General features: G+C 40.5%; 1 protein-coding gene across 4 annotated transcripts in view; it reads left to right on the top strand.

The window, feature by feature from the left end:
- The first annotated feature begins 5,460 nt into the window (after window positions 1-5,460).
- The window catches only part of AP2B1 (adaptor related protein complex 2 subunit beta 1), a 109,283-nt gene continuing 97,749 nt past the window's right edge, over window positions 5,461-16,994 (top strand). For 2 of the 4 annotated variants that reach the window (XM_043903022.1, XM_043903019.1), the window contains exons 1-2: window positions 5,461-5,609; window positions 13,381-13,440. In XM_043903022.1, the coding sequence (XP_043758957.1) occupies window positions 13,404-13,440 (37 nt within the window). In that variant the 5' untranslated portion in view covers window positions 5,461-5,609; window positions 13,381-13,403. The other 2 variants (XM_043903020.1, XM_043903021.1) reach the window with 2 other exon arrangements.

The following is a 16,994-nucleotide window of genomic DNA, read 5'->3' as shown; positions in this document are numbered from 1 at the left end:
ATGACCTCATCGGGACTTCCGCTTCCGCCCCCGCTGAAAATAAAGGTGGTGCTAGGCGCGATCGGGTTTGCGTCGCTGTCTTGTTAGAAAGCCACGTCTCTGATCTCTGCGGAGTCTTTTTGGCAAGGTGTTGGGGGCACTGCATCGACGTCTGGAGCCTGAGCTCGGCCCGCAGCTGAGGCGTTTGTTTCCTGGGGCTATACAGATAGGGGCGAGGGACCCAAGGGAATGTGGAGATGGAAGCCTCACTTTGCTTGCGGCGGGGGTCGTGAGTCACTATTAACTGCCGCCTTCGGGAAGGGTTTAAAGCGACATAGGCAGAGATAGAAGCCTTAGCTTTATGGCCACCAATTATTAAAAGTTTCCTGCTGTTGCTTATAACTTGGGACGATTCTTTTTCCTTCGGCCTTGTAGCTTAATTGTCTTCTAGGTTAGGTTCCGTTCAGTGATAACTCTAGGCACTTGCTCCATTAAATGAAAATGGTTCGTGTCCTCGAACACCGTAGGATGTGTTACATTGGCCATATAAATACGGTGCTAAGACGGAAGGATGCTGATGAATTCTAACCTAAGAGAAGGTGCTTTCCTTTAATCGCATACCAAAATTAATGTAATTAACGTGACGATTTGCAAAGTGCTTTTACATCGTATGCAGTTGCTTTGAGTTCCTGCTGTAGGTTTACTGAATTTGGATAATATTGATGGTTCAAGTTCATCTCCTTCAAAACCTTCCCCCAGTCCCTGGGGGAAAGCTGGAAATAGAAATAGCTAAAAACAGAAGGTATTATTATTTGCCCTAAAGGATCTTATGGTATAAAGGTAGTTAATTGGTTAACATAATGAGAACGCTCGAAAACAGGTTTTCTTTTAGTTGTTTCAACAGGAAAAGTAAAATCTTGCAAGTTAACTTTATAGTTCCAAAAAGTGTTTTAGGGAATTCCCTGGTGGTCCACTGGTTAGCACTCGTGCACGGGGCACGGTTTCCATCCCTGGTTGGGGGAAGATCTCCCATGCCATGGGGCCAAGAAAAAAAAAGTTTCACACTCTGCTAGGATACCTGTTGGAGAAAGTCACATTGATGAAAGATTTTACCTTACAGAATTTTAAGGAACAGAGATAATATATCTATTTAGAGTACCTGGTTTTAGGTGCTTGATCAGTGGTAGCTATTACAGGCAGGCTTTTCTTAAGTGAACAGCAAAAGGACAAAGTTGAGAAATACAATCAACTAAGTCAAGTGGAAAGTTAAACATTTGTATCAGTTAGGGGTCTTTGGTTACAAGAAACAGAAAACAGGCTAATTTAAACTAAAAAAAAAAAAAATTAGAATGTAGAGTAGCTAACAAAACAGGAATTAAACAGTTCTACTGGATGTTTCTAGCAAAAATTAGCAAAGTCTCGCCCAGGCATTGATGTTGCAATACATGAGCTTCAACACACTTCTGTCATTGTACTCATGATTCAGATTCCTATTGATTGACCTTAGGTTAAGATTACCTCTCCACTCCCTGTTTCACTCTTAGTCAATTAATAGTTCTTTGAGAATATTTCAAAAGTAAACTGACATTACTACATGAGAAAAAAAGAAAGGCAGTCAGAAATAACAATGTCAGTTAATACAGACAATAAATAATAAACAGCTCATCACAAACCCCACTCAGGTTTACAGTATGATGAGACAGGACACAAAAATTGATTGTGCTTATGTTAAAAGGTATTAAGAGCCATCAGATAGGTTAATATGGTGAGATTCATATGGTGATAACAGCTGGGAGAAATGAGGCTGTTCAAACTAGCTCCAACAGAAGCCCTGTATTGGCCTTTGTAACCAAAGGGAAGATTGTTTCTAACCTCACGTTTTATCTCAGCTTCTCTCTGCCAGTTGCTTTCTACTAGAGTGATGTAACCTGGTATCTCCTTGTATCTCATGTCAGTACCAGAAGTCCGATGAGAAATTAGGTGGACCTCAGAAGGTTGAGTACATTTGGGAAAAGTCAGAGTCATGGTGCATCTGTCCGCAGTGCGGGAGACCCAGTTTCGATCCCTGGGTCAGGAAGCCCCTGGAGAAGGAAACGGCAACCCACTCCAGTATTCTTGCCTGGAAAATTCCATGGACAGAGGAGCCTGGCAGGCTATGGCCATGGGATGGCAAACAGTCGGACACGACTTAGTGACTTCACTTACTACAAAATGGAATAAGAGGGCTAGGAAGGGGATGGCAGTGGGGGCTGGGAGGGAAGAACCTTTTAGATAAGGTAATCAGGGAGTGCTTTTATGAGATTACAGTTAAAACACGACCTAAGTTATCAGCCAGTCATAACTCAACCCTGTACAGGGTTGCTGCTGCTGCTAAGTCGCTTCAGTTGTGTCCGACTCTGTGCGACCCCATAGATGGCAGCCCATCAGGTGCCACCATCCCTGGGATTCTCCAGGCAAGAACACTGGAGTGGGCGTATAGGGTTAGGGAAGACAAATAATAGGTAGGAGTGGTAGTTATAAAGCCCCTAGGATGGGAAACAGCTTGGAGTATTTGAAGGCTGCAAAAGGTAGCAAGAAGTGAAATGAAGAGGAACTGAGTGACGAAAAAAATAAAACGATGTTAGAGAGGCAGACAGGAACCAAACCACTCACAAGTCATGAGAAGGAGACTGGATTTTAATCAAAGCCTAATGGGAAGCTTTTGAAGAGTCATGACCAGGTTTATATTTTTAAGATGACCCTGTAATGGTTATGTAGTTAGAATTGACAACTTGGAGATGGAATGAATGTGGCAGTTAAGGGAAAGAGAGAAATCAAGAATGACCCCCAGGTTTCTGGCTAGTAATTTGTCAGTGTAATTCATTGAGATAATTGCAATCTTAGAAAATATTTACACTCCAAAGGCTTCCCAGGTATCTCAGTGGGTAAAGAATCTGCCTGCAATGCTGGAGGCCCCAGTTTGATCCCTGGGTTGGGAAGATCTCCTGGAGAAGGGCATGGCAACCCACTCCAGTATTCTTGCCTGGAGAAGCCCAAGGACAGAGGAGTCTGGGGGGTACAGTCCATGGGGTTGAAAAGAGTCAGAGACGACTAAAACAACTGAGCTCAAGCACAGCACGAACTACTCAGAACAAGTCCTAGTCAACAACACGGCCATATATTGCCTCATATTCCTCATATATATGCTATGCGCAGGCATAGTTAAGTGACTTAGGTAGCCTAGTTCATTTCATCCTTATAATAATATTATGGTTGGATATTACTATTTCTTCCATTGTATAGATGAGAAAACTAAAGAACAAAGAAATGGGGAAAACTGGGAGAAGGAAGGACAGTTCTGTTCAGTTCAGTCTCTCGGTTATGTCCGACTATTTGTGACTCCATGGACTGCAGCACTCCAGGCTTCTCTGTCCATCACCAACTCCCAGAGCTTGCTCAAACTCATGTCCATTGAGTCGGTGATGCCATCCAACCATCTCATCCTCTGTCCCCTTCTCCTCCTCCTTCAATCTTTCCCAGCATCAACGTCTTTTACAAGGAGTCAGTTCTTTGCATCAGGTGGCCAAAGTATTGGAGTTTCAGCTTCAGCATCAGTCCTTCCAATGAATGTTCAGGACTGATTTCCTTTAGGATTAACTGGTTGGATCTTGCGGTCCAGGGACTCTCAAGAGTCTTCTCCAACACCACAATTCAAAAGCAACTATTCTTCGGTGCTCAGCTTTCTTTATAGTCCAAGTGTCACATCCATACATGACTACTGGAGAAGGACAGGTTCTATACAAATTAGGAAAATGAGAAACTGTTGGAAGTTTTTGAATGGGGGAAGAGGTATGAATCAAAGATTTTTCTGGTGGCATCTTCTTTACAAAATACAACTCTGTCTTCTGTGAATTGTACCTGAAACCAGGTTTTGTTTTTTTTTTTAACTCCCCACCCTACCCCCTACTCTTATGACTTGGCATATATATAGAATTACTCAAAAGTGTTGTTAGCAATTTGGTGGTGAAGTTTGGGGAATAGGTCAGGGCTAGAGATAGGTTTTTAGGAGTCATATGAGTAGGAAAAATAGTTGAACCCATGATATTGCTAAAGGGCTAGTGTAAAGAAAATGTATGAGTATAGAACATAAATCCTTGCTACTCTCTCCCTCAAACACCATCTTATGTCTCTTTTCAGTCATACTTTTTTATGGAGCTACCTGTTTTCATTCCTTTCCTCTCATTTATCTTCCAACCTCTGCAGCATGATTTGTGCCTTCAATGTCTCTATGGATGGTCTCGGCAATGACATAAAGACCTTTGTGTTGCTAAGTTCTTGGACACTTTTTGGCCCCTTCTTTTCTCTATAGCAACTGTTATTGTTGACCACTCACTCATACATTTAGTCATTCAAATTCAGGGGAGGCGGGGCTAGGCCTCAGAGGTATAGTACAGTATTGATATTCAGTTCCTGTACTTTCATAGACCTCTAAAAACATCCTAAATCATTAGGACTGCCTTCTTTTCCTTCTACCTCTCTGACTGCTTCTCAGTCCCCTTTGCATTTTGGTTTCCCAGCTTCTGCCTTAGGCTCTCTTCACATTTTTCTTCTTTCTTGATTAATGACTTTATTATTTTTTTTTTACTTAGAGCAGTTTTAGTTTTGAGGGGAAGATACAGAGATTTCTAGGTTTTGGTTTCTGAAAGGGACTTCTTTTGTGTAAGCAAACTACAAGGCTTCCTTGGTGGCTGATTGGTAAGGAACTCACCTGCCAATGTAGTAGACACGGGTTCAATCCCTGGGTGGGGAATGATCCCTTGGATAAAGAAATGGCAACCCACCCCAGTATTTTTGCCTAGGAAATCACATGGATGAAGGAGCCTGGTGGGCTACAGTCCATGAGGTCACAAGAGTCATCTGTGATTTAGCAACTAAAACAATTAACAAAGCATACCTATTACATGCTAGGCTTCTTACCTACCTAATCCGGTTTAAGCTTCATAAACTGGGAAGATTATCATCGTCTTTACTTCACAAGTAAGAAGACTAAAGTCGAAAAGACAAGTAACTTTCCTAGTCACCTTCAGGGCAGGGATTCGGACTCAGATGGATTCACACATAGATTTGAGGCCGTGTCAACCTCTTTTCCTTGCACCAGTCTCCTCCAGTCCCACTGCCCTTGTATAATCCTGGGCTGGATCACCACTGTCCGTGTATTTTAACTGCCCAAGCAATTAGCTGGGTTTTGTTGTTTTTAAAGAAAACAACAGGCATTTCACTGACTCTGTGTAAGTTTTTAGAGAGGTCTTGTGTGAGGAAACAAATCCAGAGAGTGTCAGCTTGTTTACTAGATTCTTTCGGATGAACTTCCTCGGAAGCCCAGATCTCCGATCTCTTCCCCACCGAGCAAAATTTTTCCGTCTCCAAGGCGACAGAGTCCCTCCTTTCTCGTTCTCTCGCGCGTCTGGATGACGTCATACGGCGAGGCTCTCTGACGTAAGAGTTTCCTGTCCACCATCTTTGGCCCTGGCAAAGTGGGTTTTGCGCAGTGGCTTAGACCTGGAGAAGGAGTCGTGACGTGCAGGAAACCATTACAACATCGCTCGGGCCGTGCTCTCTGGCCGCTGCTGCCACCCCCGCCCTTGCCTACGGTGAGTTGTAGGCGGCTAACTTTGGGGTGTGTCCCTTTTTGATGGGGATGGGGGATCCCCAGGCTTGGTTGGAGACAGACGGAGGAGAGGAAATCCGAGGACCGTGACCGTTGAAGGTGGAGTGAGCCGTCGGGTGTGACCGTTGTGAGGAAGAGGGTTGGAGAAAAGGACTCCACCGCTGGGGCGGGGCGAGGGAATCCTCGGGGTGGCAATTGGGAATTGGGGGACACTGGGGAAAAGATATGTTCGAAGTCGGGGGGGTAGGACGGTCAGAGGCCAGGGGTGTGGCTGCCGGAGACCGGAGGCCGGGGAGAGAACCTCGCTTTTTCCCGGTTTGGCGTCGTTCTCTGAGAGGCTAGGATATGCTCAGCTGAGGAAAGGGAAAAGGAGTTCCCCAGAGCTTTGCTCCTAGATGGGCAAACCTCGCCGTCGTCCGTCACTTGAGGTTAAGAGACGTCTCTCCTCCGCTTTGTAATGGAGGAACATAGCCGTAGAATTTTAACCATCTCGGGAAAGAAGAGGAATTCCTGACACCGGAGAAAGGGAAGAAAACCCAGAGAATTGACCCGATATGAGAGAGGGGGAAGTTCGTGGGAGTAAATCTTAGCCTGGAATTTTTTCTTCGGGGTCTTAGAAGGAACGGTCTGGTTTGAGAAAGGCTGTAGATTAAGACAGGGGTAAAGAAACTAGAACTTCCTGTTAATTCCATATTTTTTTGAATCCAAAGAATTTATCCATGCTGTTAGTTTTTACAGCACTCTTCTATTTGGGGGCAGACTTTTTTTTTTTTTAACTCCATTATGAAGCGGTGTGAATAAAGTGTGGCTGCTTCATTAAACTTTTGACTTTTAAAGGTTTTAAAAATGCCAAACACTGTTAACAATCATTGTGGTTTAAAAGAGAAAGTAAAAAAAAAACGAGGTAAGTTTAGAAAAGACAGAATGACCAAGAAAGTGGTCTCAGTGAGGAACAATTTAAATTATTAATCACCTTCCTGGTAAATTCTGTTACTTAGCCTCAGGGTACACTTACAAAGTAATAATAGAAAGCAGCAGATGAAGGAGATGAGGCTGTACAAGAAAACGTGTAACACATTGCCAGTGGTGACTAAGCCTGGTGGGAAGGTGAGAACTGTTTACAGGTATTTGACAGTTTAAACTCCCAAAGAAGCAGAAGGTAGAGTGTATTCTGCAGATAGCTTCACTGAAAGTTGGGTGGTAAAATTAGTATAAAGCTAAAATTCTGTGAGGGCTTCCCTGGTGGCTCATTGGTAAGGAATCCATCTGCCAATGCAGTAGGTGTGGGTTTGATCCCTGGCTTGGGAAGATCCCTTGCAGAAGGAAATGGTAGTCCACTCCAGTATTCCTTCCTGGGAAATCCCATGGACAGAGGAGCCTGGCGGCCTACAGTCCATGGAGTGGCAAAACAGTAGGATGTGACTTAACCACTAAACAGCAACATTGTGTGACTTAAGAGACTCAGGAAACCCCGGTTCTTCCATCTTTTTTTTCCTTCTTTAAACACACCTGTATTTTCAGTCGGTCAGTTCAGTCCCTCAGTCGTGTGTGACTCTTTGCCACCCCATGGATTGCAGCACACCAGGCCTCCCTGTCCGTCACCAACTCCCGGAGTTTACTCAAACTCATGTCCATTGAATCAGTGATGCCATCGAACCATCTCTTCCTCTGTTGTCCCCTTCTCCTCCTGCCCTCAATCTTTCCCAGCATTAGGGTCTTTTCAAATGTGTCAGCTCTTCCCATCAGGTGGCCAAAGTATTGGAGTTTCAGCTTCAACATCAGTCCTTCCAATGAATATTCAGGACTGATTTCCTTTAGGATGGACTGGTTGGATCTCCCTGCAGTCCGAGGGACTGTCAAGAGTCTTCTCCAACACCACAATTCAAAAGCATCAATTCTTCGGCGCTCAGCTTTCTACCTGTATTTTAAAATATTACATTTTAGGCCCAGTTCTGAATCAAGCTGAACAAGGAACAAATTAGGTAGGACACATTTTCCTTTCTTCCTTCTTTCTCTCCTTCCAGGCATAAGTTTTCCATAGTTTATTTCAATTAAGAATTGGATGTAAAACTTTTGACCTTTTTTCTTACTGTATGATATTAGAGTACTTTGTAGTCATTTTTAAATGGAAATGATAGGTGTGTCTGTTGTAATGAGTTATCTGTTGTAATTTCGTATGCAGTAAATGATACATGAAGGTGCGTTATTGAAATATCTAGTTAGCACTTCTCATCTTTATGCTTGTAGTGAAAGATTACTAGAATGACCTGTCCACTTTATAATTTGGTTAACTCTGTTCCCTTTTTCCCTATGGGCACCAGCTGTGTAAAGTCCAGCTTTACGTGAAGAGAGTGGATTTAGTGGCCTCACCAACTCTAAATTAGCTTTTATTTTCCAGAGAGCCGTTTGAAATTAAGACCCCTATTAATTTTTTTCTGGCCTTATTCTCTTTAGGGGCACCAGAAGGAAGGAGGAATAGTTGAGAAGGGAAAACTGTCACAGCCTGTGTTTAGTAGAAACTAGGTTATGTTAAATCTAGATGTGTAATCCTGTACAGAGAGGCCTTTTCTGAAATGCAGTGACATCACACTCTGGGCTAGGAAAGTTAGAGAAATTGTGCTTTTGACTCTGTCAGCCTTATTTATTTTTTAAAACAATGTCCTGAGGCCATACCTCAAGCCTGTAGAGCAGCAGGTGGATGACTTGTCTTGTTTGATGTGGTCAAAAGGTAGTGTGAGTTCCAATTCCATGTTGGCTTTGCTTTGCCCTGGATCTCTCCTGAGGAATAACTTCTCTCCCACTCCCCAGAAGAACCTGATTTTTTTTTTTTTTAAATTATAGTATAGCCAATTAACAATATTCGTTTCAGTCAACAGAGCCACTCAGCCATACACATACATGTATCCATTCTCCCCCAAACTGCGCTCCCATCCAAACTAGATTTTTGAGACTTTTCAGCAAATACTTGCTTTATTCTTTGAGCTCTATCTTTATCTTGGCTGCCTTTTTGGAGGGGGCGGGGGGTGGGTTCTAAAACAGTCAGCAGTTTTCACCATCCTATGTTTTAGAGAATCTGTGTTCATCTCTGGCATGTGATTAAGTGTCTCATTTAAAAATATATGCATATGCATCTTTTGAGGTGAAATTCACATAAAATTAACCATTTTTTTTTAAATTAATCATTTTTAAGTGAACCGTTTGGTGGCATTTAGTACATTCACAGTATTGTGCAAGTCCGCCTCTTTATTTTTGTTGAGTTTTAGTTTTGTGGGTTTTTTTTGGAGTTTCTTTGGCTTAAGGCAAGAGCTGCTGCTGCTAAGTCACTTCAGTCGTGTCCGACTCCGTGTAACCCCATAGACGGCAGCCCACGAGACTCCCCCCATCCCTGGGATTCTCCAGGCAAGAATACTGGAGTGGGTTGCCATTTCCTTCTCCAGTGCATGAGAGTGAAAAGTGAAAGTGAAGACTCTCAGTCCTGTCCTACTCTTAGTGACCCCATGGACTGGAGCCTACCAGGCTCCTCCATCCATGGGATTTTCCAGGCAAGAGTACTGGAGTGGGTTGCCATTGCCTTCTCTGAAGGCAAGAGCTAACATGATAAAATGTTTCTCTGCTGGTAGCTGTAAGGGATATTACATTACTATTGTTTAGGACAGAGTGAAGGAAGAGAGTGGTAAGTTTTTCCCTTCTCTTTCAAAGCAGGGATTTTAATTTAGTATCTAAGATTATGTACTTGACTTTCTCCTCTTCCCTGAAGTGGTTGGGTACATTATTCCCTAGTTAAGAACACTTGGTGCTCACAATGGATAGGACAGAAATCTCTTCCTCCGTGATAAAGATTGTTAGGGGAGGTAGTGAAATTGTGTGAGTCATTTTTAAAGGTAGGATTTGAGGCTAGGTTAATTTAATGTGTAATAGATTGTGCTGAAAATTTGTTAGGAATTTAATATGCGTGAATGTGTCAATGCTTTAGGAAACAAAACAATTTGGGGGCCCTTTTTCAAAGAAACAATGAAAAATTTCAAGCAGCTTTTGTTTTTAAATCTTGAGCAAGTTTTAAGCTTTGGTGGCCCCATAGGATTTAGAGTAGCATAATCACATCCTGGAGAGACCATAATGGCCTTGAGCTATGGCCCTCCTGTCAGGCTGTAGCAGCCATTTCTGTGTACTGGTTTTTCTCTTTGTGCATGTAAGTTCTTGGGCTTTCCAGGTGGCTCAGTGGTAAAGAATCCACCTGCCGATGCGGGAGACACAGGTTTGGTCCCTGTGTCAGCAAGATCCCCTGGAGGAGGAAATAGCCCACTCCAGTGTTCTTGCAGGGAAAATCGCATGGACAAAGGAGCCGGAAGAGCTACAGTCCATGGGATTTCAGAGTCAGACTGACTGAGCACACAGTGCAATGCCATGTGTAAGTTCTTAGATAGTAACTTCAGATTTGTTCCAAGTCTTCTATGTGAAAGACTCCTTTCTTCAGTTTGCCCACTTCACATTTAGTTTACATTGTGAATGGATTAAATGATTATAACATTCTTTGAATTTTTGCTAGAAAGGCATTATGAAAATATTACATAAGGCAAGTCTTTGTTACAGATTCACTTTAAATTGTAACAAATATGCTGAAAACAGAAATTTCTGTTTTCTATGATTTATGGGAGTTCTAGCTCACTTCTTTTTTTTTTTTTTTTAATTAATTAATTTATTTTTTTCAGTGGGTTTTGTCATACATTGACATGAATCAGCCATGGAGTTACATGTATTCCCCATCCCAATCCCCCCTCCCCCCTCCCTCGCCACCCGATTCCTCTGGGTCTTCCCAGTGCACCAGGTTCGAGCACTTGTCTCATGCATCCCACCTGGGCTGGTGATCTGTTTCACCATAGATAATATACATGCTGTTCTTTTGAAACTTCCCACCCTCACCTTCTCCCACAGAGTTCAAAAGTCTGTTCTGTGTTTCTGTGTCTCTTTTTCTGTTTTGCATATAGGGTTATCGTTACCATCTTTCTAAATTCCATATATATGTGTTAGTATACTGTAATGTTCTTTATCTTTCTGGCTTACTTCACTCTATAAAATGGGCTCCAGTTTCATCCATCTCATTAGGACTGATTCAAATGAATTCTTTTTAACGGCTGAGTAATATTCCATGGTGTATATGTACCACAGCTTCTTTATCCATTCATTTGCTGATGGGCATCTAGGTTGCTTCCATGTCCTGGCTATTATAAACAGTGCTGCGATGAACATTGGGGTGCATGTGTCTCTTTCAGATCTGGTTTCCTCGGTGTGTATGCCCAGGAGTGGTATTGCTGGGTCATATGGCAGTTCTATTTCCAGTTTTTTAAGAAATCTCCACACTGTTCTCCATAGCGGCTGTACTAGTTTGCATTCCCACCAACAGTGTAAGAGGGTTCCCTTTTCTCCACACCCTCTCCAGCATTTATTGCTTGTAGACTTTTGGATAGCAGCCATCCTGACTGGCGTGTAATGGTACCTCATTGTGGTTTTGATTTGCATTTCTCTGATAATGAGTGATGTTGAGCATCTTTTCATGTGTTTGTTAGCCATCTGTATGTCTTCTTTGGAGAAATGTCTGTTTAGATCTTTGGCCCATTTTTTGATTGGGTCATTTATTTTTCTGGAATTGAGCTTCAAGAGTTGCTTGTATATTTTTGAGATTAATCCTTTGTCTGTTTCTTCATTTGCTATTATTTTCTCCCAATCTGAGGGCTGTCTTTTCACCTTACTTATAGTTTCCTTTGTAGTGCAAAAGCTTTTAAGTTTCATTAGGTCCCATTTGTTTAGTTTTGCTTTTATTTCCAATATTCTAGGAGGTGGGTCATAGAGGATCTTGCTGTGATTTATGTCGGAGAGTGTTTTGCCTATGTTCTCCTCTAGGAGTTTTATAGTTTCTGGTCTTACATTTAGATCTTTAATCCATTTTGAGTTTATTTTTGTGTATGGTGTTAGAAAGTGTTCTAGTTTCATTCTTTTACAAGTGGTTGACCAGCTTTCCCAGCACCACTTGTTAAAGAGGTTGTCTTTTTTCCATTGTATATCCTTGCCTCCTTTGTCAAAGATAAGGTGTCCATAGGTTCGTGGATTTATCTCTGGGCTTTCTATTCTGTTCCATTGATCTATATTTCTGTCTTTGTGCCAGTACCATACTGTCTTGATGACTGTGGCTTTGTAGTAGAGTCTGAAGTCAGGCAGGTTGATTCCTCCAGTTCCATTCTTCTTTCTCAAGATTACTTTGGCTATTCGAGGTTTTTTGTATTTCCATACAAATTGTGAAATTATTTGTTCTAGTTCTGTGAAAAATACCGTTGGTAGCTTGATAGGGATTGCATTGAATCTATAGATTGCTTTGGGTAGAATAGCCATTTTGACAATATTGATTCTTCCAATCCATGTAGCTCACTTCTTTTAATACAGTAAATTCAGTGAAATTCTGGTACAACCTAAAGCACTATTGTATATAGGGATCAGGATTATAAATATTAAGTAGCTGCTTGGAAATATAACAAATGAGTCTAATTTCTCTTAAATTACCCAAGTAGTACCTTTTAGAGAACAAAGTTGAGCCAAACTCTTGTTGCTACATGATTTTGTGGCTCTTTTTTCCTTAATTACATTGATTTGTTTAGTGCTTAGGTCTTTTCTCTCAGATACATAAGTACCATTGTTTGTAAAGATGTGGTCACTCAAATTTGCCAAATGTATTATCACTGATGTTGTTTTGACCTGAAAGTAATGAGCAGGTACTGGGGCATCTGTCCTAAATTCGGTGATAAGTAGTACTAATAATGGTGGTAAAAAAGAAGATACCTTTTTTTAAGTGCAGAAGGAATATTATTAAAAGAGAAATTTAATGTATTTGAAGAAGTCAAGTACATTGGACAAAGTCTTTAGAATTTCTCAAATCAGAAAACAGTGTTTCATTATTTGGGGAGAAATGTGATTAGTCTGTGCTGGTTTTGTTTTACCAGTGGAGCCTTATGTCAGCTGAATCAGTTCTGGAAATTGAAAGGGAAAAGGTAAAGTTAAAGCTGGCACCCATGTTCTTTTAAGTTTTAATATCAGTTCTGATTCTTTTTTGTACTCAATGTGACTGAACAGATATCTCAGTTCTTTACATTGTTTTTAAGCGTAAACTGATATCATTTCTTTTGGGGAGTACTTTTGGGGGTAATTGTAGTTGTTGGAAATATATTTTTTAAGGTCTCTCTAGGTGTTTGTCATGAAAGAATATTATCCTACTAATTTAGACCTTCTTTTTTTTTCTGAAAGCGATTCCTTTTACTGATACATGTGATGGTGAATAGATTGATGGAATTATTTTGTCTTTCAGTTTTTCTGTGCTTCTAAGAGACTGGGAGTAAGTCAGATTTGCCTTAATAGAAAGTAATAGGGAGATCTTTCAAAACAAACTTTGTCTTAAGTATTACAGAAAGATCTAGCTTTAGGTCTTGGAGGCTCTGAGGAGATAATTGTGGATAAAATCATAAAGCCATGATAGGTTCAGATTTTCACTCTCTTCCATCAGGCCTTTGGAGTTTGCTCCAATTAGCTTTTTGACACAAGAGTTTCATTCTTAATTATCCTTGCATCCCTTTGGATCACCCATGATGGTGGTAAGGATGAAGAGACTCGTGGAATTTAGATATTATCATATATAAATGTTCTTAAAATTGGTTGAATCTTTTGCTGGACCTAAATAACTCAGATAAAGGTATTATTTTCTCTTGCTCTAGGTGCACATTAAAGATCCAAAACCATGACTGACTCCAAGTACTTCACAACCAATAAAAAGGGTAAGTATGAGAACTCGATTAAAGCCTTTTTTGAAGATTCTTCAAAAGTGATGGTGTAAGATTGCTTCAGATAGAATGCTCCTCATCTCTTCAGAGATGCATGTCTTGGACCATCTCATAGGGAATCTGCTACTTCTACAGAAAGGTGTATTGAACAAATTTTTAGAGTATAGGTTTTTAAAGATATAACTGTAATACACATCATTTTGACTTAAAGGTTTTAGTGAAAGGAAGAGATCCAAGATTGATCCACTGAAAATTGATAGGTCTGAGGAGGGTGAAAGAGAAAGAAGCGCATTTATTTTCTTTTTTGAAAAAATTGAAGTGTAGTTGGTTTACAATGTTGTGCTTGTTTCTTGTGTACAGCAAGAGTAATTCAGTCGTGTGTTTGTGTGTGTGTATTCTTTTTCAGATTCTTCCCTATTACAGGTTATTACAAGATATTGAATATAGTTCCCTGTGCTGCTCAGTAGGGCCTTGTTGTTTGTCTATTTAATATATAGTAGTGTGTATCTCCTAATCCCAAGGTCCTAATTTATCTCCCCCACTCTTCCCCTCTGCTTTGATAACCATAAGTTTGTTTTGTAAATAAGTCCATTTGTATCTTTTTTTTTTTTTAGATTCCACATATAAGTGATATCATATATTTGTCTTTCTCTGTGTGATTTAACTTCACTTACTATGGTAATCTCTAGGTCTATCCATGTTGCTGCAAATGGCAGTATTTCATTTTTTTTTTATGGCTGAATAGTATTCCATAGTCCTTATGAATAAATCACATCTTCTTTATCCTTTCATCTGTTGATGGACATCTAGGTTGCTGCCATGTCTTGGCTATTGTAAATAGTGCTGCTGTGACCGTTGGCGTGCATGTATCTTTTCAAATTAGAATTTTCTCTGGATGTATGCCTGGGAGTGGAATTGTTGGATCATATGGTGATTATAGTTTTTTAAGGAACTCGCATACTGTTTTTCATAGTGGTTGCACCAAATTCTTTTATTTTTTCCTTGGAAATAAATTTTAATCTTTTCTGTGCATATATTAGTACATATGATTGAAAAAAATTTTAACCACAAAAAAGAGATGATACAAAACGCTGCATGGAAACTTGATATTTTCCTATCCTTGCACTCATGCATTGTTTTGCATGACCTCTTTTTTGTTAAAGAGAAAAATGATGTGATGCACAGAGAAGCACATACCATTATTTATTAATTACAGCTGCCAAAATGCATAACCTCAGTGTAATTATGAGAAAATACCCATGACAACTGAGGGTGTTCTTTAAAATGACTGTCCTGTGCTTTTTAAAAATGTCATTATAATGAAAGACAAAGGCTGACCAGCTGTTTCAGATTAAAGGGTGCTGAGACGTGACAGTAAGTGTAACGCATGATCCTGAATTGGGTTCTGGCCTGAGGGGGATGGGGTAAAATTACTGCAGAGGACATTATCAAGATCATTAAGTCTGTATAGATTAGATAGTGTATTAGTGTTACATTTCCCTATTTTCATCATTGTATTACGGTTATGTAACATAATTCCTTGTTCCTAGAAATTACACACTGATATAATTTAGGGCTAAAGAGACGTGATGTCTACAGTTTGTTGAATGAATTAGGAAAAAATGTATAAATATATAAAGAAGTGTATGATAAAGCAAATGTGGTGTAACATTAGGAACTGGGGAGTTTTACAGATTTTCTGTAAGATTAAAATGATTTCAAAAGAAAAAATGGGAGGGCAGGTATAGTGCCTGGAGCACCAGAAAGTTATCTAGAAAGCCCAAGCATATTCGTCATTTGTTATGTCGTTTGGAGTTAATTAAGGCTAAACAGGTTCTTCCACTATACTACAGAAAACAGCATAGGACACTACTTATTACATCAGCTGCTATAGTCCATGGCTTTCAACCTTGCCGACACATTGGAATTGCCCAGTGAAAGAGAGGAGGTGGTGTCCAGTCCTCCCCTGCACATGTCCTGATTTCTTTGGTCTGGGATATGACTTTGATGGGATTTTTAAAAGCTCCCCAGATTTTTCCAGTGTTTAGCTGAGATTGAGAGCTATTGCTAGCTGCTTAGTAGAGTTGATGAAGGGGGCAAGGAAGGGGGAAAGATGAGAATTTAATAAAGCAGTAGTATGTATGAGATACCTTGCCTCACTTAGTGCCCCTCAGCTTCACCCAGCTTCCTGTTTATATTGCTTACACCTTAGAAAATCCTTTAGCCCCGGTCATTCATTTTCAGCTTTATTTCTGATTCTCTTACCATTCTGAAATGTATTTATTTCTTCTGTTAACATTTTGTGTGCTTTGATGACCTAGATGTTGTGTGAAGTCAAAGTGAAAGTCGCTCACTCATGTTGACTCTTTGTGACCCCTCAGTGCATGGAATTCTCCAGGCCAGAATACTGGAGTGGGTAGCCTTTCCCTTCTCCAGGGGATCTTCCTAACCCAGGGATCGAACCCAGGTCTCCCACAATGCAGGCAGATTCTTTACCAGCTGAGCCACAAGGAAAACCCAAATGTTGTGTATAATGATACAAAAAGATGTAATTTAAAAACTCACCTAATCCTTCAAACCTTCTCTTATAATGGGTCCTGATAACCTTTTTTTAATTTCAGGGATTTTCGTACAAGTTTGAGACTTAAGATGAATCATGACTAAGTAAATACCACATTTTAAAAAATGGATAGATTGTGTTCCTTTTACTTCCTGTAACACCCACCAGAACTGCCATGGAACATAGTCTTTAAATTTATGCTATTGGAGTTGGAATAATTTCAGTTACATCCTGTTTTGATTCTTCGACTCCTGCTGCTATTCACAATTCAGATTTTCTGAAACCCTGCTCCTTGTTCTTTACTTTCCCCAGAAGTGAGTGATGGGAGGAACCCTGAGAGCTGGATTCGGCAGCACAGGACTTGGAGAAGAGGAGAATGACTCTTTCAAGGGCCCGGCTTTTCTGTCTGTGCTATTTCTATAGCAGCTGTCAAGGAAAGGGGCGATTTTTGTCAGAATTTATTTGCTTTGTTGGCAGTATATCTTGATATAACAAGTTTTTTTAGTGCTTATCTTCTGTGCTGCTTACTGGTTTCATCCTTCTCATTTAGAGGCTTCAGCAGATCACATCGTTTGTTGCCCCCACTATTATTATACTGGTGAGCGAGGCTGAAGTGAACGTCAAGAACAGTGGAAGAAAATGAGGCAGTACGCTAGGTGGGAAGTGGAAGTGGCAGTAGTCAACTTCTTTTTCGTAGTGTTATAGTATATTTTCTTTCTTTTAAAACCAGTTGAGAGTTGTTACCTTCTTCTTTCACCTCCAGCTTTCTTAAGGTAGGTGAGCCTAGGCCTTAAAATAGTAGTGACAGCCCTGGCATTTCACAGTGCAGAGCTTGAGCAGTCGCTGAAGATTGTACATTTAGAAATGACTGGTTTGTACCATTCTTGAAGCTTCAGGATGATTATTTCTGTTGTTAGCTTGATTGGACAGGATACGGCTTTAAATTCCATTGATATCTTAAAGTACTGATTAGAACAGTGATTTTCAA

The sequence above is a fragment of the Cervus elaphus genome, chromosome 5 (genome assembly GCF_910594005.1).
Source record: "Cervus elaphus chromosome 5, mCerEla1.1, whole genome shotgun sequence".
NCBI classification, from domain to species: Eukaryota; Metazoa; Chordata; class Mammalia; order Artiodactyla; family Cervidae; genus Cervus; species Cervus elaphus.
Note: the sequence above shows the minus strand (reverse complement) of the source record. Positions and strands in the feature narration are given on the sequence as shown.